Genomic DNA, 24,873 nt, shown 5'->3' on the forward strand with positions numbered 1-24,873 from the left:
ATAAAAAAGACCCAAAATGCTAAAGTTGGCCAGGTATCAAAATGTGAACATCACATAAGGGAAACATCACATAAGGAAAATGCAATCAGTGGAGAAACTGAACTGATAACTGCATGGTCTCACAATGTCTTCTGACTGAGTAACAGGCTCATAATCATGAGATAGCCTTCACTCTAAAGCATTCCCTTCTTTATCATATATTTTATTCTAAATGAGGATCATAATGTACAAAATGAGGATCAGGCACTGATGAAGCCTTGAAACTGGCAATGGTGATTATAAACTCATCAGGAAAAGTGTTTACTGAGGCCACAAATCAAGTGAAAACTAGGATCATTTTCTTATAGACTTCTTTACAATTGGACTTGTGTTTTTATACAGCTAGCTCTCTGCCTCCCCAGAGGCTATATTTATCTTTATATAAAGTCTAAGGTCCAAAGACATGAAAGTGTATAATGGTAAATAGATATTATGTATGAGGGCAACAGCAGTGAGAATAACCTAATATACTATATAACTGCTTTGCTTTTAAACTCTCAGCTGACTGCATTTACATGTAAAAAACATCTGATACTGTAGGTTATCAAGCTAAGACTCAAAGAACTCTTATATTTGGTTATTTAATATGATGTAAAACTGTTATTCCAGGTTTTCTGTCTTTTTTGCTGTAGCTAACAGCTACAGGGATTCTGTATCAGTCAAAGGATTAAATGAGCGTACTTTCAAAATGTCTCTCACTCTGAGCACTGTGATCATATCTTATTGGAGGGCTATCAAGCCCAGGTACAATTTTCACTTGTACACCTGCCAAAACAATACATTATTTAATCTATTCTGAAATAAAAAGAACAAAAACCTGAAACCACCCAGAACGATAAATATTGAAGAACGACTGATGGATCATGCCTAAAAGGAATACAGCAAACAGTAATAAAACTTTCACAGCTTTTCTTTTCTTTATATAAGAAGAGAGTCTACATATAAACAGTATGGACTGAAGCGGCATTCATGCTCCCGCTCTGTAGGAGAATTATTTATCTTTAGCTCTATTCCTGGGAGGATGCTTTTGACAACATCTCATCTCACTGTCTGAAAACCACTGCCATCCATTAGGGCCAGGAATTGCACTACGATGTCTTTGTGGGAGGCTTTGCCAGTTGCACTACGTTTAAAAGCTTCGAAGGAAGCAAAGCAATACTGAGGCAAAGAAAGAAAACATTTATTGTTCATGAATGTGGTGTCACACAGGTCCTGTCAGAAAAGAGCAGGGAGGTGAGGTCTTGGTTTGAGGTCTCTGAAGTAATCCTGCCTCCCCTCTTCTCTAAGCACAGGAAACTGGACTTTGGAACTGTTCTTTTTCAAGAACAATCAGCACATTCGTGTAAAAGCAGTACATTGCAAAAGACAGTCTAACATTCCACATGACAGCTAGGTTTTACATTTGTGATGCCCACTGTAATTTATATCCTTATAAAAATTTACAGAATAACATTTTTTGTGTCTCAGTGCAAAAGATATATATTCCAAAAGAATTTCAGAAAAGCCGTGCCCTTGTTAAATGTCCGTCCATATCCCTCCCCTTATCTGTACCCCTACAATAGTATAATTGGCCTGTTTACTGTACAAGACCACCAATAAATAACTAACAGAAGCAGTTTTACAGTCACTGTCAGGTAGCAGCAGTGTTTCAGCTTAGACTTTAAATACATATTCACAAACAACAGTGTGTCACTGTACACCCACAATTCATCAGAACTTTAACTATAGATAATAATAATAATAATTACATTTGTATTGATAGTAATTACCATGACAATAACAACAGAAAAAAAGAAATACATAGTGTCACATCGGCATTAAAGTATTTACATTGCTTTTTCAAGTTCTGTGGCTTAATTTCCCGTGTGTGAATTTCCCAAGTAAAAGAAGGCAATGAAGTGTCTCTAAGGTAAAAGGTTGACAGTGGGGAGTTTATCAGCTGGTGCAGATGCTATTGATGGAAATGATGCCTGGGTCCACCAGGCCAAGCTCCTCATGCTCATTCACACACAGCTGATAGCCACAGCCCCGCCTACGCTTCAGTGGGGTCACCTTGGCATCAGGCTTGGCTCGAGGTGGCAGGAGAAAGCCCACACTCCCTGCAATCAGCATGTGCCAGATGCTGTGTATGTAGAAGTAGTTCTCCTCTGTCTCCACAAAGGCGTAGAGTGCCACGGCAGATGTGGCAATCATGGTGCCCGGGAAAAGGAAGAACACCCAGCGCTTCCAGGTGGGCGGGTAGCAACGTCGACGCCGGATGGTGCGCACAGTCTGACAAGGTCCACAGACACATAAACAAAAAGATTATCAATATCACTATTTATACCTGTTTTTTTCTGAAAGCTCACAAAGTAACATTTTCCAATGGGAACAGTTTAATACCCACTCATAATTTCATACAGGAAATGACAGCTTCCAAAAGAAATTCCATGAAAAGAAAAACACAGCACCAATCCTTTACTGAGATCCATTTACAGACCAAGAAAAAGACTTAATTTATTCCCATATGTGCTGTGGTGCCTGCAACCAATATAACCCTAGCAACAACCACTAAGAACCTGAAAAAATCTATTTTTGTATTCATGTGTATCTGACCTCATCGCCACAGACTAGAAAGCAGAGTTATAATGTGCGCTTCCCAGGGCTGTGTGTAAACACGTGTTTGAACACATTGTCATGTGTGTTTCTTTTATGCTCACATGTTAACAGCATGATGTGTGTCAAAGGCAGCAGAGTCTCGCGTAGCAAACCACAAAGTGTTTTATATAGTGAAGTTTATTTTCATAGATCATAGTTTGTTTTCCACATGAATTGATCTCCAAGGCCTTGTGTTTAACGGTCTTACTAATTTAATTTAATGAACTTTTTTATGTAGAAAGAGCATATTGAAGTGGGAGATCACACAGGGAGAGTCATTAAAGAACTGAGACCAGTGGGATTTCAGCGAGGGACCACTAGACATCTCTATTTTATTGCAGGTGGAGAGGGATGGTATTCTCTGTGAATCTCTTGTGGTTTTATTGTATGAAATTTTGTATTCATGCCTAGCGCCGCAGAAAAAGTCTATCATCTGGATCAGCTGATGGATTAGTGACGTGCCTGTCAATGCTTTATCTGCTTTTTTATGTTTCTTTGCTGGAGCTGGATATGAAATCTATTTTTGAGAATATGTGCTAATGCTTTCTGTAAGTGTCCCATGATTGCCTCTATTACAGCGCAAAGAGAAATGAACATTTAATTTCATTCAGTCTCTATTTTCATCGCTTCATAAACACTGATTGCTTGAATGATTTTTTTTCTTTCTCAAAAGGTTATTATGAAGAATTTGACACAATATAAGGGGAAACGTAAGCTGGTCGTGAATGACAAAAGTAATTACATGCACGAAACGGCTCTGTATGCATTTAACAATGAAGAATGCAAAATCCTTGCATACTTTTGTGGTTAAGCCAAATAATTCTAGACCAGGATTGTGTTTTTATGTATGAGGCAGGGACCTCATTTAGTTTGAAGAATTAGGGATATTTGGCATTGACAGAGTTGAACTTCCCCCCCTTCCTCTTGCTGCTAATGACACCCCTGCACAGCAGCAGACGCTCTGTGCCCTCCGCTTGACTGATCTAATTCGGTTGTGTCTGAGAACATTCAGAATGCCAAGCTTTGCAGAAACATGACAAGCTGAAATGAAAGGGCTCTTGTAGAAAATGTGCAGTGCTCAGACTCGGAGTTGGAGTACGGAGCGGAGAATGTTGAAATGCAGACATACGCTGTTGAACCGCTGATAAATTATTAAGTGTCAGGTAATCAAAGCAGAATCCCGGGTTTATCTTTAAAAACTGCAACATTAGCATGAGATTCAACTGCCTTTTATGGAAAAGTTGCTGCGAGGAATTTATTCCTATGCAGTCTGTTGTTTCATTTGCCAAGGGAGGATGAGATTATCTGTCTCTGTTTATACTTCCAGTCCGTAGACACTGTCACAGTATATCATTTGCCACTCGTCAAATAACATATGTCAACAAACCATCTATAATTGAATTACAAATCAGCCAAAGACTAAAGAAAATCAGCCAAATATTGAAAGCCGGTAGCTTTACATACATTTGCAGTGATTTATTTTAAAGCATTTAGAAAGAAGATATTTTTGACAATAGTAAAAAATACACTTTCCTACTTATTGTGCTAAAGCTGCAGGGTTTACATGGTGGAATTAAACAGTACTTCGTCTTCCAATATTTCTGTAGGATCCTCCAGCTCGCAGATAGATAACTCTCAGAGCTACAACTCCCACACTTTATTCAGCACAAAGCTTTCTCCAAGGAAACCACAAACCTTGTTTTCAAACTCATGTCAGAGGTTTGGTGTTAAAGGCTTTTTTTTCCACAAGAACCTTGCCTGAAAGACTATTATTTTTTATCTTCTCAGTTCAGGGAGCACATTATGACTCGAAGAAGAGTCAGTGAAAGTACAAGCTGAGTTATAATGGAACTACAACCCATGACTAATACCCACAGGCTGCAAAACTTTTAAAGCCCCTTCAATACTAATGTAAAATAGCTTCATTGGTCAGAAAACCACCAGTTTTTTATGCATGCACATGTTCCAAGCCTATGTTAGCTTACATGACAGATTTAATCCTTTTATACTTACTATCATCAGGGACTCGAGGGACTGTGGAGACGCATTTTATTTGCATGTCTGAACCAGCGTGAATGTTAAACACAAATTATGTATTAAAGTAACAGTTTCATGTTGTGCATAAATATAAAATAAAATATCTCCTATTGCACAATAATTTTACACCCTATAAATACAAGCAGAAATGCTTTTACACCTGATTAATACAGGTTTAATTTAATTTTAATAAGCATACATATAATGTGATAAAATACATTTTGGCACAAGAAAAATTTTTTTACCCAGCCCACTATAAATTTTCAAAGGTTATTTATATATTGGATAAAGATTTTTAGTGTGATACTTGTAATATCCACATTTTTATTTTACTTTATATGTTCTTACCTTATATCATATCATATTTTTATTTTTACTTATTTATCGCTTTAGACTGTTTCTCTACAGTTCCTATAAATAAGGAGATCATTTTTCTCTTACCCATGCCACGGCCATGATGCCCAGAGCAAACAGGCTGGGTCCCAGCAGGTTCCACAGACCATGACGATCCAGCTGCAGTGCCATGGACAGAGACATCGCCCCCAGCAGATACAGAACCTGACAAAAAAAAAACCATGGATCAATAACTGCTCTCCATAAACACAGTCAGCATTGTTACATGTACAAGCAAGAACATATTTGTGCGGTCAGGCGATAGCACAACTCTACCTTTGGAGAGGTAAAGACTATTGTCAGTGTGGCAAAGCTGTAATCTTTTTTCCATACATATAGGAAAAATGGCTTTGCATCAAATCTCTAAACCATCAGGTGATTCATGTGTGGACTATACTTTCACGTTTTCTCTGTTTTGAGCTGACATCCTGTTATTTGGCTTTCAGAGTTATACTTTTCTTAACACACGTGTTTTTTTGCCATCAAGTTCTATTGGAGATCATAGCTGTGATGCTCCACAGAAATAAGTGCCTTACTAAAAGAAATGTTGTTGTGCTTTGTCAACAAGTTCAACAAGGCTTTGGATGTTGTTATTTTCTACTAGTCACCACAATAATATATTACAAATTTTAGTTTTCAGTTAATAGTCTGCTGTTGCATGTTTACGTGTAACATTGAGCTATTATTAAAGATGTCCATGTTATGAAAGAACAAACAGGTTCGCGGTTGAGAATCATAGACAGTTTGACAGTATTGACAGATGGTTTTGAGGCACTATAGAAGTATTTGTTCATGTTATCTATTCAAAACAAGAAAATATAAAATAATGGCAGCTATTTACTGCATTGTTAACTGCCACAACAAGCTACCTTTAGCACACAGCATGCAAGTCTGTGCTCCAAAAGGTAAAAGCCTCTCATTATGTAAATATACAAGCACTTTAATGTACCCGTAGGGAAAATAACTGCAGAGTTCAGGTGAACTCAAAATGGGTATTTTAAAGTGCTTATAGAAAAATACACTAGACCTCTTTTGAAACAGCTGAAAGCCCCAATAAAACAGTGAAAACAAAATGCTAACAATAGAGCCACATGATATATAAAATCAGTTATTTTATTTTATTTCATTGCCAAGCTCACAACTGGACATAAAGCCACAGGATATAAAAGAGATAAAGTGAGAATGAAAAAAATCAATAAGCTGTGCTACACATGCTCGGGGAGAACTTGAGCCCATCCAGAATGCCTAGGGTCTAGTAGGCAATGTGAGGAGGAATCGGGGATTTTTGAGCTGGTAAGAGATGACCTGTCTGCAGGAGAATAGAACTAATTGGCACACACCAAGGAGGAAAGGAGCAGCATGGTGCAGCCTGAGGACTCTTTGCAGCAACAGTCATCAGTCATGCTGCTCTGGTGGATCACACAGTGGCACAGAAACAAGCATGCATTGCATGCAGGCATGAATGCATAGTGACAAATGAGCCTGCAGGAATTCTAAAAAAACAATAACAATCTATTTTTATCTGCAACTTATATTTTCATGCTTAATAAGATATATAGTGTGTCAGATTTAATGTATATAGTATTGGTGCATGTCTAATGACCGTACCACACTGAGGTGTCATATAACGGCCAAGGAAACAGTATGTGATGAAGTGGAGCTAAGTAAAGGTCAACTTATCATCTTTTAAATAAAAATTTCATAATTAAATAATGCTGGAACCAGTAATATATTAACATATGCCTATATAAAACATTTTTACAAGGTTGTACAGACATTTGATGTACTAAGATTCCTGTGGATTACTGCTAATAACTGCTAAATTATTAGCAAGGTTACATACTCATTCATTCTATAGTATATTTTCAAATTTTCAAATTATTTGTGAAGTCACTTTACAAATATTAGGAATAATATCGGTTTAATTTCATATCATGAAAAGCAAACGGAAACAGAAAATTTGGAGCATCAAACACTGAAACAGAAAACAGCGCTTCTATTTGCAGCAGATATTTCAGGCATACCTATTTAGCTACTAGTAATTAAAATCATGTGGCTATTTTTTTCTGATTGACTGAACAAACATGTTTGATGTCCTACAGTGCAATTACATTGGTGAGAACAATGTTTTCAGAACTGTTCAGTAAGGAAGGGGCAAAATTACAAAGATGTGATGAAGTGTAATTATCTTCATAATTGTGATCCAGAACTTTCACCAAGTTGAGACTAACATGCCTCCTGGTGCTCAATCTTTATGTGAACTAGCATAAAATGATTTTCAGCCAACATTTTTGTGAGACATTAAGAGCTTTGCGGGTCCAAAAGTCGCATACTACACAGCGAGACAAACAATATTCCATGCTCTTAGGTCCTTTATCCTCTAGTACTAGTGTAACATACAAACAAACACACACATACACACACTCAGTGTCTCTTTCAAGTACACAAACGCACAAAGTCCCACTTGCCAGTCCTGACATGTGCGATTTGATTAGTGACTGCGTACTGCAGCGCTAAGCAAAAATGAAAACTCTAGAGGACAGCAGATGTTCATGCACTCCCCACCCTCCTCCTACCTCACACCCTCTCTCCACTCTCCCCCCTCTCTCTGTCTCATTTATGGACATGGACACACATTTACACATACGCACACACTTTCCCTCAGACTGCTCCATCTTGGTATGCAGCCAGGGAGTGACCCATGGAGAAGGTGCACCTGTTAGTGTTTACCATTACCCACGCAATATGTCAGCAACCAGAGAATTTAGTGCCATGCAATGCTGATTTTAACACATTGATCTTTTCATTTATGACTGAAAATTGAGGCATATGAGGTGCTCGTTTATAGCGCTACAGCCTCTCAGTCCTTTAATCTAATCTAATCTAATCTCTCTTTGTTCATGGTCTGGGAGAGTGCAAAGGCATCAGGGTCTGAAAACGTCTGTTTCCGGATGTCTGAATCTACTGACATCTACCTACGACTAACATTTTATTAAGTAGCAAATGTCACAGGCTGAGTTGTTTTTCTAAATGGCTGTTTATCCATTTAGAAACATAATCTCCACATAAAAGGGTATGACCTAAGCTGCACTTCATGTGTCCAGGCTGAAGTGCCGCTTATTACTTTGCAGCTAGAGTGGAGAAAATTAGTGTGTTTATAAATATGCACTGTTAATGATGACATGCATTTTCTCAGTTCATTTGTGTTGAGATCAATGTATCGAAGAACTGTTGATATCACTATCTTTATCTTTATAAAGGGAAAAGTTTCTATTACAACAGGACTTTTCAGTTTTATAGAAAGAAAACAAATATCCAGTCTGAGTATCAGTAGAAACAGGCTTCGCTCAGAATTACACATACCTGTTTGATGATGGATTTTAGCCTAGCCATTGCAATGACGGTGACCCACACTGACATGAGTGACCCGAGGAAGTCACAAAACTGCAGAACATCATACTCCATGATGCAAAACACCACAATACCTGGCTGGTCGCATGCATGGTAGAACTGTGAGAAAAGAAGAGAAAGGCACAAAGGTTACAAAAACACGCAGATGTGTCAGAACAATAGACGGCACAACAGCACAAAAGTATTGATTCTGTAAAAAGCTTGAGCTGAATGATAAGCTGAATAAAATAAGCAATACCCAGGTTATTGCTGGTTACTGACAAAGAAGCTATACAGACCATTCTTTTACAAACTCATCTCAGATTCATTGCAACACAGTGGCATGCACATACTGGCCGACTCTATTTATGTATGAAATCCCACTAGCATATGTTTGCAGCTATATTTCTTGCAATTTTATTTTTACAGCTTTGTTGAAAGAAGAAAAAAAAATTCCGGTATGAATACATTATCTATAAAATGTCTACTCACTACTGTATACACTATCAATAAATGATTATATACAGTGGGGCAAAAAAGTATTTAGTCAGCCACCGATTGTGCAAGTTCCCCCACTTAAAATGATGACAGAGGTCAGTAATTTGCATCAGAGGTACACTTCAACTGTGAGAGACAGAATGTGAAAAAAAAATCCATGAATTCACATGGTAGGATTTGTAAAGAATTTATTCGTAAATTAGGGTGGAAAATAAGTATTTGGTCACCTCAAACAAGGAAAATCTCTGGCTCTCACAGACCTGTAACGTCTTCTGTAAGAAGCTTTTCTGTCCCCCACTCGTTACCTGTATGAATGGCACCTGTTTGAACTCATCATCTGTATAAAAGACACCTGTCCACAGCCTCAAACAGTCAGACTCCAAACTCCGCCATGGCCAAGACCAAAGAGCTTTCGAAGGACACCAGGAAAAGTATTGTAGACCTGCACCAGACTTGGAAGAGTGAATCTACAATAGGCAAGCAGCTTGGTGTGAAAAAATCAACTGTGGGAGCAATCATCAGAAAATGGAAGACATACAAGACCACTGATAATCTCCCTCGATCTGGGGCTCCACGCAAGATCTCATCCCGTGGGGTCAAAATGATCATGAGAACGGTGAGCAAAGATCCCAGAACCACACGGGGGGACCTGGTGAATGACCTGCAGAGAGCTGGGACCAAACAAGGTCACCATCAGTAACACACTACAACGGCAGGGAATCAAATCCCGCAGTGCCAGACGTGTTCCGCTGCTGAAGCCAGTGCATGTCCAGGCCAGTCTGAAGTTTGCCAGAGAGCACATGGATGACACAGCAGAGGATTGGGAGAATGTCATGTGGTCAGATGAAACCAAAGTAGAACTTTTTGGTATAAACTCAACTCGTCGTGTTTGGAGGAAGAAGAATACTGAGTTGCATCCCAAGAACACCATACCTACTGTGAAGCATGGGGGTGGAAACATCATGCTATGGGGCTGTTTTTCTGCCAAGGGGACAGGACGACTGATCCGTGTTAAGGACAGAATGAATGGGGCCATGTATCGTGAGATTTTGAGCCAAAACCTCCTTCCATCAGTGAGAACTTTGAAGATGAAACGAGGCTGGGTCTTCCAACATGACAATGATCCAAAACACACCGCCCGGGCAACAAAGGAGTGGCTCCGTAAGAAGCATTTGAAAGTCCTGGAGTGGCCTAGCCAGTCTCCAGACCTCAACCCCATAGAAAATCTGTGGCGGGAGTTGAAAGTCCGTGTTGCTCGGCGACAGCCCCAAAGCATCACTGCTCTCGAGAAGATCTGCATGGAGGAATGGGCCAAAATACCAGCTACTGTGTGTGCAAACCTGGTAAAGACCTATAGTAAACGTTTGACCTCTGTTATTGCCAACAAAGGTTATGTTACAAAGTATTGAGTTGTATTTTTGTTATTGACCAAATACTTATTTTCCACCCTGATTTACGAATAAATTCTTTACAAATCCTACCATGTGGATTCATGGATTTTTTTTTTTCACATTCTGTCTCTCACAGTTGAAGTGTACCTCTAGTGCAAATTACTGACCTCTGTCATCATTTTAGGTGGGGGAACTTGCACAATCGGTGGCTGACTAAATACTTTTTTGCCCCACTGTATATCACATTATCGTAGTAAGACATCATTCATTTTAAGGAGAACTGGGGTTTTTATCATTTTATAAAGGAGGATTTCTTTTGTTAAATAATATTTCAAAAAATTACACAATAGGCACTTTCTCAACAAAAGCATGTGAAACCTTTTCTTCAAGGAGAAATATTAAATTAGTCCCCTGAGATATGAAAAAGCATGGTCTGCTTTTAAATGTAGTTTTCTTTCACTCTATAAAACGCACTCTTCTTGGTTAGGAGGCGGATAAAATGCAGCAGATTATTAAAAAATAATGATGCCATACCGAGCATTGTTTCTGGCTCCAGCAAGATTTCATCCTTAGCATCAATAGTAACGTTTATTGTCAGTATTTCTTAATTGTAATTCTGTGCTAATATACTAGATGTAGCTTTTTAAAAGGTACTGTAGCTGAAAGAAACAAAACAAAAACAAAAAACTTCATTTGATTCTAACAGTTCTAGTTGCCAAACGGTACTTTTGGTGGGGGTGAAATAATTTACCCAAACTTAATTTTGTCGTCATTTTTGCAGTGAAAATGTTTTCTAAAATTCGCTGTTGCCTGGGGGAAGTTCCCATAGTGGAAAAGTAATAAAGTTATGGCTCTGAGCAGGGGATCATAGTAGAGATACTGGAGCATTTTTGTTTTAATGAAGGACATTCATTTTAATGCTTCCAATGCAGAATAGAATTGTAAGCATAAGTATTTCTGACTGTGGTGTAGTTTGGAATGACTTACTCAGAAATAGGAGTATGTCATCTGCATACACGGGAATTTGATGCAGAATGTGTTTCCTATTAAAGCTCGCCTTGCCACAATCTGATGACTTTCGGAAAACATCTGCTTTTGTGATTCTTTCTTTCTTTATGCTTACTTTTGTGCATTACTGATACCAACTGTTTATTAGCAAAGTACCATGCTTAAATAAAAGGAAAATATACTTTAGGTTATCACTTTTCACTCACAGTGGAGAAAAACATGGTGAAGATGTAGACCGAAGCCTCCAGGAGGTAGTGGCTTCGGATGGCGATGGCCACGGGCGGGACAAACATCAGGTTACTGAGACAGAGTAGCAGGGTGGAGAGGAGCTGGAAACTGTACGAATAGGCTTCTGAGTTGTCTGTGCACCCCCATCCATCCCAGCCTAAAATACCAATACACACAGACCACCTTAGTAAATCTGGTACTTTCACCTAAAAAACTAAAGCTCTAAGACAGGTTTTTGTTTTGTTTTTGTTTTTTAACAGGCTTTACATGTTGGGAAAAGCATAAATGGTGCCTGACTTCCTTAAACCCTCAATCAATTCCAGGAAAAACGTGGTTTTGGTTTATGAATGAGAAGAGTTTCCCCAGCAGGTGAAACTGTTTGTTTCAAACCCTTAATCTCTTAAAATGTATGAAATATTTATTATCTCTTGACAAGAATAATGCCTTAGCAGCCTTTTGCTATGAACAGACATTTCTCTGCAAAAATAATCAAAAACAGATATGTGTGAAGTTGTTTATCCTGCATAATAGAGCCTCCTGGTGTGAACTCACTTCTATTTTAAAACACCCCCGCTTTGGTACTTTGGATCTTTATCAAATGGTTGATTGAATAAGACAGTGTGAATTAAATATTCGTGAGCACTGTTGAACAGAGGTTTTGCAGTCTGAGATGGGCCAAGGGCAAGTGCTGAATGCAAAGCGTCTGCCAGGAAGTAGTCACACATGTGAAGTATGACAATGAATTTAACTGAGGAGAAACCAACTCTGATAAAAGAAGATCAAAGGCAGGATTTAAAAAAGCCTCAGAGGACATGCTTTGTTTAGTTTCATAAGCTCATCTTTTATTGAAAAGCTGTTGGTAATTAAGACTGTGTTTTATTGTCTTATCAAAATGCCTTATATTAGAAGATTAATACCAGGCCACTGAATGAGTCACTGAAAAGTGGCACATACAATTTAATTGCAGAATTGTCAGCTCAATTTTGGAAAATGACCTGTGCCATCCCACCTGGCTCGCTCTCATTTTCTTGTCACTCCGCATGATGTATTTTCCAACAAATTAGGAATTCTTTGCAGCAGTGATGACCTATTTTCTCAAAGAAAAGTTCTGTCTTATCTTTCATATGCGAAAGAATCTTTTGACAGACAAGTGTAATTATACATTCAGGGTTGCACTTGCTTGCTGTTTATTAATTACTAATTAATTACTGATAAATATTTAAGGAGGTTGTTAAATATATACAGTACTAATTATTTTTCCCTTACATAAAACAACTTCCGCTCTTTTATTAATAACTGCATGACTTAGATATTAAAACAGAATCAAAAAAGACTTTACCGGACCACCTCGTTTCAATTTAATTGACAGTGTGCACTACAAGTTCAAATAAATAAACAAGGATTTAACAAAGCTGTCCATTTAAGCTGGAAAAAGTAAGACACTGTGATGGACTGCAATAGATTTTTAAAGTAAAATGTTACCTGCTTTGCATTCACATGCAGCATAAAGGTAATTGTTGGTGCGCAGAAGCTTGCACTGTCCATACGTCCCACAGTCATTGATGCACGGAGTCAGGTATGCACGCATATAAACCTCTGCAGTTACATTGCTGCATTGCTCAAATCTGGAAAAGGCAAAAATATATGATTGCAGGTGATGCCTTCACTGTTTTTCATCTGCATAATGATTTTTGTTTATGGCCAAATGTGTCAGATCTATAGACTGCATAGCTGTGCACACTTTTTAGCATTCCAAATTAAGCTGGTAAACATTATACTTACTAAATACAAATATAACAGCATTGTTATTGTGAGCATGTTATCAGCTGACATTCACATATCACTCCAAGCTCTTTTAGAGCTTTGTCTCACAAAGCCGCTCAGGCGCCTGCAGGGTTTTGTCTAGTTTTCTTGTGTCCTCCAGAAGCCCTCATCACCACAAAACACTGGAGATCAAAAGGTTGTTTCGGCATTGCTAGATGTCAGACAACTTCATTCTATTAGGCCTCGGAAATCTCCAGCTTTATAACGCAATTACAAAACTAATTTTCTGTAAATTATGTCTATTCCACCAAGGGTTCTAGTTTAACCGTCATTAATTATTTTGAATAGATAACTCAGCTGTAATTTCTCACAAAACTCTAAGTCTACAGGTGACTGCATATTCACAGACAGAGGTTACTTACTTAATTTGCTCATCTTTAACACTACAAAAACAAAAACTGCTAATCAATCAGTTAAAGAGAATAAAACTTCAAATATGTTTCTTTATGTGTTTCTGCAACATTTTATTTATTTTGTTTTTATTTAGTTGTATACATCAGCTTAACTGTATATTTGAAGGGCACCTGTCATTTACCATCTAATGACACCTGATTGGTTTAGTATATGCAAATGCGTGGAAATCTAGCACATAACACTCTGATCTTTGTCTGCATTTTCATACATCAGCTAAGTGTTCGTGTGAGGATGAGTCCACGTCCCACACCATCTGTTATTATCTGTTATTCAAATTCAATTGGAACTCCCAAGTGGGACGGGAAAAATCTGCTTAATTTCATTCTGTTCACATTTTTGTGCCATAAAGGCTTCGCCAGAACAGCTCAATCTGCTGAATTGCTAATACTTACGAACTCGTATATAACATTACAACAACAAAACTTAATGAAAACATTCGCTCTAACTTCTCTCTCTGACATGATTCGCACCGACTTTAAATAACCCTCAGAGAAAAATACTTTACTTCTTGAATTCACAAGTTAAGTAACACCTACATAAACATGGAGAGAAAAACAGAAAGAGAGGGACACTGGTGTGGCCTTTGCAGTAGGCCAAAGCCTTATTGGTACCTACAAAGTATACTATTAATATCCAAATACCACTACCAATAAAACAGCGTTGCAATAGCATTTTTTTAAAAAAGCTTTTTGCAAACTTTTCTTGGACCCCTTGAATTAAAACTGGATGTGTGCATTTCGATTACAACTTGATTGTTTGATTTAAAATTCACTATGACGTGTGCAAAAAAACCATTTCTTAATTGGTAAGTGTGAAAATATGGATAAACCTCAAAATCTACCCCTCCTTTATGTCATATGCTTGGTGTGCACCATACACACATTTATGAAGCCAGTGCCAAATCAGTCTGCTGGGTGACAGATGGCAGAGGATGTGGTTCAATGAGGGAGGCTTCGTCATTCAAACAGAAAGCATGGTGTCTTCATTATGGCAATGAATTATTTATTTTGGTAAACAAACTAGTGATTGTGTTATGCTGACAAATTCAGAAGATATGAATGTCCTATTTTGCAATTGTCTTTGTGTAATTGACAGCAAATATTGTCTCGTAGAGGTTGCTGTGGAGCATTGGGACCTGGCCGAAGAACTGATTATGAGAATGTCATAAATTTATGTCAAAATGTATGACGTTCAGCTTGTTTTGTTGAATTCCTGCTTGTAAAAGATGTTTTTGAGACTTTCTAGGTTGAGCACTCAGGAGATTATAGTTTACACAATTTTAAAGAATAGTTTAAAGAAGGCATAGCTATAAGGATTCTTACCATTGGACCCAATTTATCAAGCCTTTTTGCCAAGTTTTTCAACCTCCTGTTTGACAGGAGGTTCATATTTAGTGTATAACCATAAAAGCAAGTATCACAATTTTAACAGAGCAAATATTAATTTCCAAAACTGAAATAATGTCTCTTTATAGGCATAAAAACACATACTAAAACTTGGTTTAATTCAGCGGTCCCCAACCTTTTTTGCGCCACGGACTTAACGATAAAAACGATTTAAAAAAAAAAAAAAACAAACGATAAAAACGATAAAACCCCTGAAAACCAGAAATTTCACACCCTGGGGGTTGGGGACCGCTGGTTTAATTTATATATATTTAGGATAAGATGAGATGAGAAAGTTACAGCAGTTACAACACTATATGTAAAGCACAGATAATATATAGCAAATATGGAGACTGGTATGAAGCTCTATAAAATAGAATACATAACCAACAAACAGGTAAAGTTCTCAAGGGAAGCAGTGCTTTCTGTCTTACCCATGTTCAGTAGCACACAGAGAGCGCAGACTGAGGTACCAGGTGCCTGTTTGTGGGTAGGGAATCCTCAGTTTGGTGATATTAGTGGAGGTGTTCACAGAGAGGAAAAACCCTGCCACTGATTCTGAAGAAAAAGGTAACACAATAAAACACAGTCCAAGCTGTGACAGAGAAGGTTCATAACTAGATAAGCTTTGCGCATACAAGGCAAAAATATCGATTACTTGTGCTGTTCTCACAATTCTACTAATAAACTTGCTTAGATTCAAAATCACAGACTATGTGGCTGTTTTGTTTAAGCAAAATTTGGCATACCTGATTCACATTTCAGTGATGTGTTTTCGCGTAAGAAAAGTGGCATCCCGTGGTTGAGGCAGCCAAACACTGTGAGATTAGCTCCTTTCAGCGTAGACTGCAGGAAAAACACATAATCAAACGTCATTCATCCGTCCAACCATCAACCATCTGCTGCTATCATTCTGGTGAGCTAACACTGTTCATGATTACCTTTAGGTCTATTTTCTGCACAGCCACGAGATAGTAAACTTTAAAACTAACAAATCAAGTAAAGTGCTCTCTCTCTGTCTGCCAGAGGCACCTACAGTAAGTGAAGATGTTGGCAGTTTATCGCCTTGAAGCATCAATTATACATTAACATGCTCATGCATTGAAAGAAATCCAGGAGAATTATTCAAGCGTCGGGAACTGCATATGCTTATACAAATTGGTTCATTCTGCAGAGAGGTGAAGGGAGGCCACAGCTGTCCAAATTGGTCTATTGGTAAACAATAAATAGCAGCAAACTGGATGTGTCAATTTGCACTCAAGCACCAAACTTGACACTTTATTAGTTTTAAAATGCCCCTCCATTATTTACCCAGTCTCCATCTTTTGTTTCTGTGTGTGTGGGTGGGTACAGCGATGGGTCAGTTACTAAACCACAAAGTATGCTAAAAATCAGAAGACTTTCTGACGAAAACTTTACATTCAGAAATTCACCACATTATATACATTTGTGGGATAACTTTAGACAATTATTTCTTAAATACATAAGATTTCTATCACCCCCTTAGCAAAAAATGGGCATAATGTATATATAGGGAGTTGGCAAAGTTGTTGATTAATGCAATGACTAACAAACACTTTGCCAGGTGCTGAGATTTCAGGCTTCCTAAACTCACCATCTGGCCTCTATTCTCTTGGTGGGAAGACTAAATCACACCCAGTGGCATTTTGAGAGAGCCCCACACCCTCCCCCTCCTTCATCCTGGCTCTCCTCTACAGTTTGAGGATAAAGGATTAAGCAACAAATATCAAAGTGGCTCACCAGATGCAAACACGGGGAGAGCAAAGCAGGCAAGAGCCACCCCAAAGCCAGATAATATGATTCTAATTGGCAGGTCAAAGAGCTCCATCAAAGTAGAGATGTTTGTAGTCAATGTAGCTAGATGGCAAGGTTGGTGTGCCAATTGACCAGTCAAGCACTATTAGAGGGATTATTATAAAAGTACAAGTATGTACACATTAATTTTTTTGTGATTTCTTTCCTCTGACTTTTTCTTTTGTAACAAAGGTTTATCCAGCCATTCATGTCAGCAAAGGATGATTCCTGGTGAATCTTATTCGATAATCTTCTCCCTTGCTCTTAAACACCACTAAACGGTTAAATTTATACTTTTACTGTGATGTATACCCTGTGATAAACTGGCAACTTGTCCAGGCTGTACCCCCACCTCTCACCCTGTGACAGCTGGAATAGGATCTCCCCCTCACCCTGACTTGAGGATGGACTGATGGAAGGATAGATGGATAAGCAAAAAGTTCGGTATAGTCTGATACTTTAATGAGGACACATTTCAGTGACACTGATTTCCTAACTTTTCATTCAGAACAACAAAGCTGTCGGCTGTTCTTGTACACTAGAAAGCTCCACAAAGCTCAGTGTAAAAGTCAAAAGAGACATATTTTTTAATTGAGCAAAATGAGAGTGTGTGAAGCGTTAATGATGCAAAGGAAATAACAGAAAACATACTTTAATTATTAGACATTTGTTTTTTAATTAGGGCAATTAAGATAGAGGAATTAAAATAAATAAATAAACATCCATATTACTTTATTATTATTTTAAGCATGTATGGGAAATTACGGCATCACAAACCAAAAAAAAAAAGACATACTAGAGGTAACTGTAAATTCTTAGCATCTTGAACTGTTGTGATTACAGTCCCAGTCTTTTCTCAAAGTTAACTTTTTTGGAATTCACTCTTAAAAAACAAGTTACCAATCTTAACTTCCTTTTTTGCTGGCCTCATATGCATTCCTGAGCATCTGTTGATTCAGTAATACTGCAGTATTAAAGCGGTTTAAACTGACAGAATCGTGAGGTTTTGCACTGTCACACAAAATATACTTTGTCAAGGTTTAGCGAGGATTCAACTGTATGCTGTCGCATATGAAATAACAAATCCCACTATGGAGTGCTCGACCTACCCCAGCCTGCAATTCAAGCTGCTATGAAAATTGTTACAGGGTTAAAGCTTACATGAAGCCAAAATGTGACGATGTCCATCCTGTTTTTGGTGTATTTACTCAAAATAACATGACAGACACGTGTGTGTAAATTATTTGCAAGTTAAAAAAGCACATCTATAATATAAGTGCACCCAACCTGGTTAGCCAAGAAAGCTAAAGATGTTCAAAAATCAATGGAGCATGTGTAGCTTGTTTTCATTTTTTAGAAATTATATCCCCTTTTAAAATATAAAAAACTATAAGACTATTTCAGAATCAATGCACTTTTTAAATATGATTTATTATTCCACCAGTAATGAATCTCAGTGATTCATTTATTCATTTCATTATCTGCCCATAAACATCCTGGTTCCCCAGGAAACACATGCAATTAAGGAAGAAAGATTATCTCAAGATACAGAGATGTGATATATGTGATCACTCTCAAATCTATCATCCAAACCGTTCATGCACTCGAAACAACGATATTCCCTTGCTTCTTTGATATTTTACTGATAACTTTTGAGGCTCATTCTGTCTCTCAAATCTGTCTGAAATAATTTCCCTTCAGCGTGGATGCTGGCTTTCTCAGCACACTGCATCATTTCTGTCCAGAACCCAGAATTTCTAAAACGATTTCAATCACTTCTTAAAATAGCTTTAGCTGTCAGGGCATTATGTGATGTGTTGTTAATAATATTCTATTCTTGTTCTGCTTTAAGAACACATTCATGTCTGGAATTCTAATGTTGATTTTGTATGTTTTTTTTATTTACTGGCTTTACTCGTAAAGCCTTTTGTAATATGATTGTGAGCATTGCTATATTAATCATGTTTAATGTTAGGATTTATATGCCCGATCCATTATGCAGATGTTAGTTATGATTGGTGAATGTGAGTGGCAGACCCATAATTCAATCAGGGGTGCTATCTACCAGCAAAGTAAGGCTCAAGGTTAAAGACTGAAGAAAACTACTGTGGAAAATCTTTAAAAGGATCACTTCGACAGCCCTGATGCATCAACTCTGATTGCTAAAATAGAGGAGAAAAAAAAGGTTTGATGAATGCCAGTTTGTCTATGTTGTATACTGACATGTTTTTGCTTTGCTGAGTTTAATAGAAGTTATGCTGATGACATGTGCCAGGCAGTAGATAATGCCAACTGATGCAAGAACATGGACAAGCTGTCATGTGCTGTATATACTGCCTCCATATTCCAGTGCCCAAACTAATTAAACCAAACTCCAATCTCTGTGATGGGTTTTAATTTTAATCAATAATATATCTGCTATCTGGATATCTTTTAAAGCACATGTTTCAGCCTCTGACCACATGAATGCTGCTTAGCAAAAGCAACAGAAGTTTTATTAGTTTGGGGGGGTTTTTTGTAATTTATTTATTGGTATCAATCCAAGTTTATTATTTTAAATAAAAGATACACGTAGTGCACAATTAAGATGTGAAAAATATTACATTTCTTTAGATTCATTATTTATTGTGCATATGTTTAATTATATATTTATGAAGATTTTTAAAATGATTGTTTTAATCAATATTTATTTTAGCATTCAATTTCACACCTCTCCTGTGTGATAATGACAGATGGTGTTGCACAACTCTGCCATAAAAGCGCCTAGTTTTCACTGGCTGATTAAAAATATGAAAATAAATGGCCGTGGAAATACTGGATGTGAACATAAACTTACAAATAGAAAAATGAACATAAGAAATTAATATAGTTTTAAAAAAACATATTTATTGTTTGTCCCTGGCTGTTTAGCTATTAGGACCTAGTATAATATGTAAGCATTATTTTTCATGTATCACACTTATTTATTTTTTAATCTACTCCCCCAAACACTTTTATGCTGCCAAAACAGTTTATTACTGTGACAAAAGTACTAGTGCATAAGGGTTAGCCAAAGCATTCATGAATATGCGCTCATTACACTGTTTCTAATTTCTTTTCTGCGTGAGCCTTACCAAAGGTAAACTTAAACTGATCAACTGCCAGGTGAGGCATCAGTGGGAATAAAAGCCATATGCATTCCTTTCACACTTTTGCACAGAGAGTGATGCAAGGCAGACAAGCAGGTCCAGCTATTATCTCCTAAAGCCCTGCAAATCTGCCAGAGTCCCCCACAGGCAGCGGCTGACTGGATTCTGCGCCTGTGACAAGCAAGTGACAGATCATCGCCGAGGGGGTTAAATCTGTTCATAGAATAATATAGCATGACAGTCTCTCTGAAGAATACATCTAACGGCTCATACAACTATCACACCAACCAGGTTTCATCCCAGCATACTGTCTTTGTGACATCTGCAGTGCGCACCCAGTTAAAATTAACCAACAGCACACACTTGGGAGTATACCGGGGTGTTGAATGGAGGGTGAAAGGGGTCAGGGAAAACACTTTGCTACTGCAAAGATAGCACCGATAAATACAAAGAGAGGTTCTGCTGCAAGATAAAGGACAGATACAGTAAACAGGTGAAAATGGGCACACCATGGAGAAAGCCAAGGGGCTCACGTAGCCTTTGTGGGTGGTGACAGCAGCCACAGCAATCCCAAACTCCATTGATACACTGTTAAATGAATTACCGTCAATTATTTTCATTTCCTTTAAAAATTTTCTCTGACAATCTTGGAAAGAAGGCTGTTTGCTTTCTTACCGGGGGTTAGATGAGAAGATCGATCATTAATTTCATCTGTGTGTGCGTGTGTTCAGTAGAGATGATGGATGTGTAGTCTGGCTTATTATAAAGTCTTGAAGCGGTGAGAAACAGTATATAAGCTGCATTTGGACAATTTCAAACCTGTGAGGACAGGATTGTACGGGGGGGAGGGGGCACTACACATAGGGTTTACTTTCATTTATGATTAATCTGACATTAATTTCCTCATTAATTGACTTATCTTGTCTATTAAACCTAGAGCGTAATAGATTTAGTGTTAAATTCAAGTCTGCTGCTGCAAATGCTCTTTTTCATCTTTTTTAATGTCTGACATTTCCTACTGTTTATATCTTTTGTGCTAAATCACTGGTACTGTGGGCAACAAATTTCATTTACCAGTATTTTTACTCTATCTTTAAATGTGGGGAGATAGACCCGATATTTTAAGCAATACTTCCCAAACTGTCAGGATGTTCCTTAGAAGTAAACAATCAAAGCTATCTGTTAGTGTTTTGTGCTTCATCTTGTTGCTGTCTCAACACTGGCTGGCTTTCTCTCCATTAGAAGTAAAATGTTTAAAAGTCCATCTGCCAGCCTGTAGCTCTCCAGTTTCTGGCTCCCTGTAGACCTCCAGAGCCAATGCAGGTGCATTCCTAATGCCATTACTATCTGAAGGACAGATCAACACAGACATATTAAATCCTGCTTGGCTGATTTTTGCATTTTGTTTGCTCTCAATTAGAGACATATGCCACAAGCCCAAACACTGGCGCCTGTTTCATTGTGAACTTTTTCAGTTCCCACAGCAAAGTCTATGACCATACGTGCATCCATATTTAGCAGGCGCGCTCAGCCAGGCACTTTGTGAGCCCAGTTATTCACCCTTGCTAGCTGCTGATTTTCTCCTCTATGACTGTTGCAAATTTACTTTTCTGATAACAATCTGATCCCTGCACAGGATACAGCAAGCGAAGGGTGAGAGTGGTGCCAGAGCACTGTCCAGCATCTTGGGCCAAATCCCTTCCTTGGACCAGGATGATAATACTGATTTGATGAGCTAACAGTGCCTCGCAATTTTACAAATACTGCGAGAAATTATGAAAGAAACAATAGTTGTATCATCTGTAAACCTCACCATGTTGAGTTTGAGCTCCATGTTTAGGACTCCTCCACTGTCTAAAACGGGCATTAGGTTGACGGCGAACACGGCTGCCCTGTCCGGTGGAATCGATATATTTGGACCGAAGAAGACGTAGAAGTGCACAGAAAAAGTGTCCAGCTCATTGCGCAGAGTAGGACGGATCGGCCAGCACTTGTTAGTGTCTGCAGTCGGTGCAAGGTAAATGATGCTGTCTTCTGAGGTGTGCAGGTGACTGCTGTTCTGGGACAGGCTTGGCAGGGCTGCCATTAACAGTGTATCAGATAAGGAGAAACCCATCGCTGTTCCAAAAGACTGAGGCATGTTCATCGAGGAGCTGGGTTGTGCTTGGTCTTTCAACAAACTGGGTTTGGAGCAATCTGTTCAGGAAAAAAAAAGTCAAAACAATGCTGTTATTTAATTTGCACTTATATGCACTATAAGCAACAGAGTCTCTATAAATGTTTGAGCTGGAGCTCTGTGTTTTAGATCCGTGCTTACAGGCAGTGTTTATTGTTTGCTATTGTTCCTCAATATCATTTATTCTCTCTCTGCTCTCTTGTGACCCCCGACTGATCACCAAGGCAGCCGCCCACCCTGCTGTTAAAAACTCTGTCTGTTAGAAGGTGGTTTTTTTTCTCACAGAAAGCATTTCATTAATGGGGATTAATGGGTTTTCTTTAAGGTCTTGACATATATGTAAAGCACCCAGAGTAAACCATGTTGTTGTTTGGCACTATATTAATGGAACTGAAACCTAATTATTTAGTTCAGCTGGCTTCCAGAACATATACAACAAGATTCAGTGCTGTGGATTGCCTCTAACTTGATTGTAGACTGTATGTTTTCCACCAACACATAGAAAATCAATGCAAAATGGTCACTGATGTCGAATGGCAAAGTATCATCCAATACCAACAGTCCCCAAGGGGAAAGGATTTCAAAGGCTTTTTAGCTCAACCTCGTTTGCATATTATTGTCTCGAAAGGGTTTGAAGTATTTTGATGTCCGTACAGGCAGGTGGAGAACGCCTAAAAATACTGAATACTGCAGCTGCAGGTAACATTTGTGTAAAATCTGTAAAGCCTCGTAGACGGAGGACAAAGATGGAGCACTTGAAGAATCCTGAAAAAAATCTATAGAAAAATCTATAGAAGAAGAGGCAAATGTCACCCATCTGTCTCAAAAAGAGCCAACCAGTAATTAAACCAGAAGACATGTTAACCAATCACATCATACACAATACAGATCATGATACGTTCGGCTGTGTGGTGGCAGACATATTAACTTATTTCTGTGATGATATAGATAAGTCCACCTTTTGTTTTTCTTGGCTTTCTGTATCTAAGATGTGTATTCGCATTGTATTTATTCAGTCCTGAAACCGAGTAGGTTTTTAAATTAAGCTGTAAACCTTCTATATTGATGTATATTTAGGTCTTGGTGACCACTACAATTAAAGTAAAAGTCTCTTATTAAAGTCTCTTTTCATTCATTTAGATGGGCAGTTGCTCTTATCCAACAAAAATGGCTGCTGAGAGGCAAGACTAAATGTATATACACAATAAGTACTGTACTGTATTTGTGTGGGCGGCTTTCCCCCCTTTGATTTAGAGCATAACACATGAACCCTGTTCAGTTGTCTGCTGAGGACAGAAAAGCTGCAGTGATGAAATGCTTTATAAACAGCAACAATAAATAATAAAGTGCAACCTAGTTTTATCACACTTTGTATTACTAGCGACCGTGACACCTGTAAATTGGACCAAATTCAACTATGGGCACATATTTCTGAGACAGCTCATAACAACAATAACCAATAACAGAAAGAAAGGTGAGGACTCCAGATGGTCTCCTCCCTCAACCTGAGCTGTTCTCCAATTTAAATCCACAAAAGGTCAAGTAAGATCTGCCTGGCAGACAGGAGGAGAGACAGAGTGTGAATAATTAGTGTCTGTGTTGCCATAGTAACAAAGTGCACTGTACAGTGCCGAGCAAAGGGAGGGGATCGCTACATGGAAGTGGACGTCCCACAGATTTGTGAGCTATCCCCATTGAGGGAGCATAAAGAGTATCTCGGTTCTCCACAACCCAAAAACAGCATGTAGCACTTAAGGATGGTATCATTTGCCTCTTAGCAATCCTGCACGAATCACCTCAGTTTGGGTTCCAGTCTTTTCTTGAAGAAGCCTCTTGATGATCTGACTGTGTCTGGCATCCCTTATCCCATCAAACATAAACTGTCAGATGCATGAGCATTTTGGACAGTCTTTGAAAAACATTTTCTGATTTGTGCTTAGATAAGAGTAGAACAGCCAAGATTTAGTCTTTTATGTGCATCTGAAAGCCATAATCCTCTATACTTTGACTGCATACCTTTGAATACTTGATATGGCATGCTGCAGAGATCCACTCTGAGCTTTTGTTTGGCCTAATTTATGAGGTAAACCACCCAAGCTTGGTCTTTTAAAGCAGCAGGAAGAAAAATAAATAAAATTGCAGACAAACTGCTCATGGATAAACACCGCAATTTATCTGCAGATAATAAGAAAAAAGAGAAATCCAACAGATAAACATCTAGTAAAGCAGTAAAATACTTTAATTGGCAAAATTGGTAAAATAGTTTAATTCAAAAACCTCACAGTGTGAAAAACCTTCAGTTCATTTATAGATCTCCAAATCACAATCACAACAGGCGCTGAATATGCCGTGTCATTAAACATTAAAGGGTAATTTAAATCAATCTATAACACTAATGCACAAAGATGTCTTCACTTTAAAATGTAAATGTAAATTTAAACAGAATACATTTTTTATTTATTAATTTTAAATCTCCATATCTATAAAGGTCAAATCATGAAATTTAGGCA

The 24,873-nt window shown here is 38.1% G+C and overlaps 1 protein-coding gene across 2 annotated transcripts in view; it reads right to left on the bottom strand.

Moving 5' to 3' along the window:
* Positions 1–1,069: 1,069 nt before the first annotated feature.
* The window catches only part of tmem8b (transmembrane protein 8B), a 35,024-nt gene continuing 11,220 nt past the window's right edge, over positions 1,070–24,873 (bottom strand). For both annotated transcript variants that reach the window (XM_082554394.1, XM_082554395.1), the window contains exons 6-13: positions 22,001–22,383; positions 15,994–16,090; positions 15,679–15,802; positions 13,104–13,246; positions 11,600–11,778; positions 8,470–8,616; positions 5,155–5,271; positions 1,070–2,310 (exon numbers count right to left, since the gene is read on the bottom strand). In XM_082554394.1, the coding sequence (XP_082410520.1) occupies positions 1,975–2,310; positions 5,155–5,271; positions 8,470–8,616; positions 11,600–11,778; positions 13,104–13,246; positions 15,679–15,802; positions 15,994–16,090; positions 22,001–22,383 (1,526 nt within the window). In that variant the 3' untranslated portion in view covers positions 1,070–1,974. The remainder of the gene's footprint in view (positions 2,311–5,154; positions 5,272–8,469; positions 8,617–11,599; positions 11,779–13,103; positions 13,247–15,678; positions 15,803–15,993; positions 16,091–22,000; positions 22,384–24,873) is intronic.

This window comes from Aulonocara stuartgranti (genome assembly GCF_965226115.1).
Source record: "Aulonocara stuartgranti genome assembly, chromosome: 12".
NCBI lineage: Eukaryota > Metazoa > Chordata > Actinopteri > Cichliformes > Cichlidae > Aulonocara > Aulonocara stuartgranti.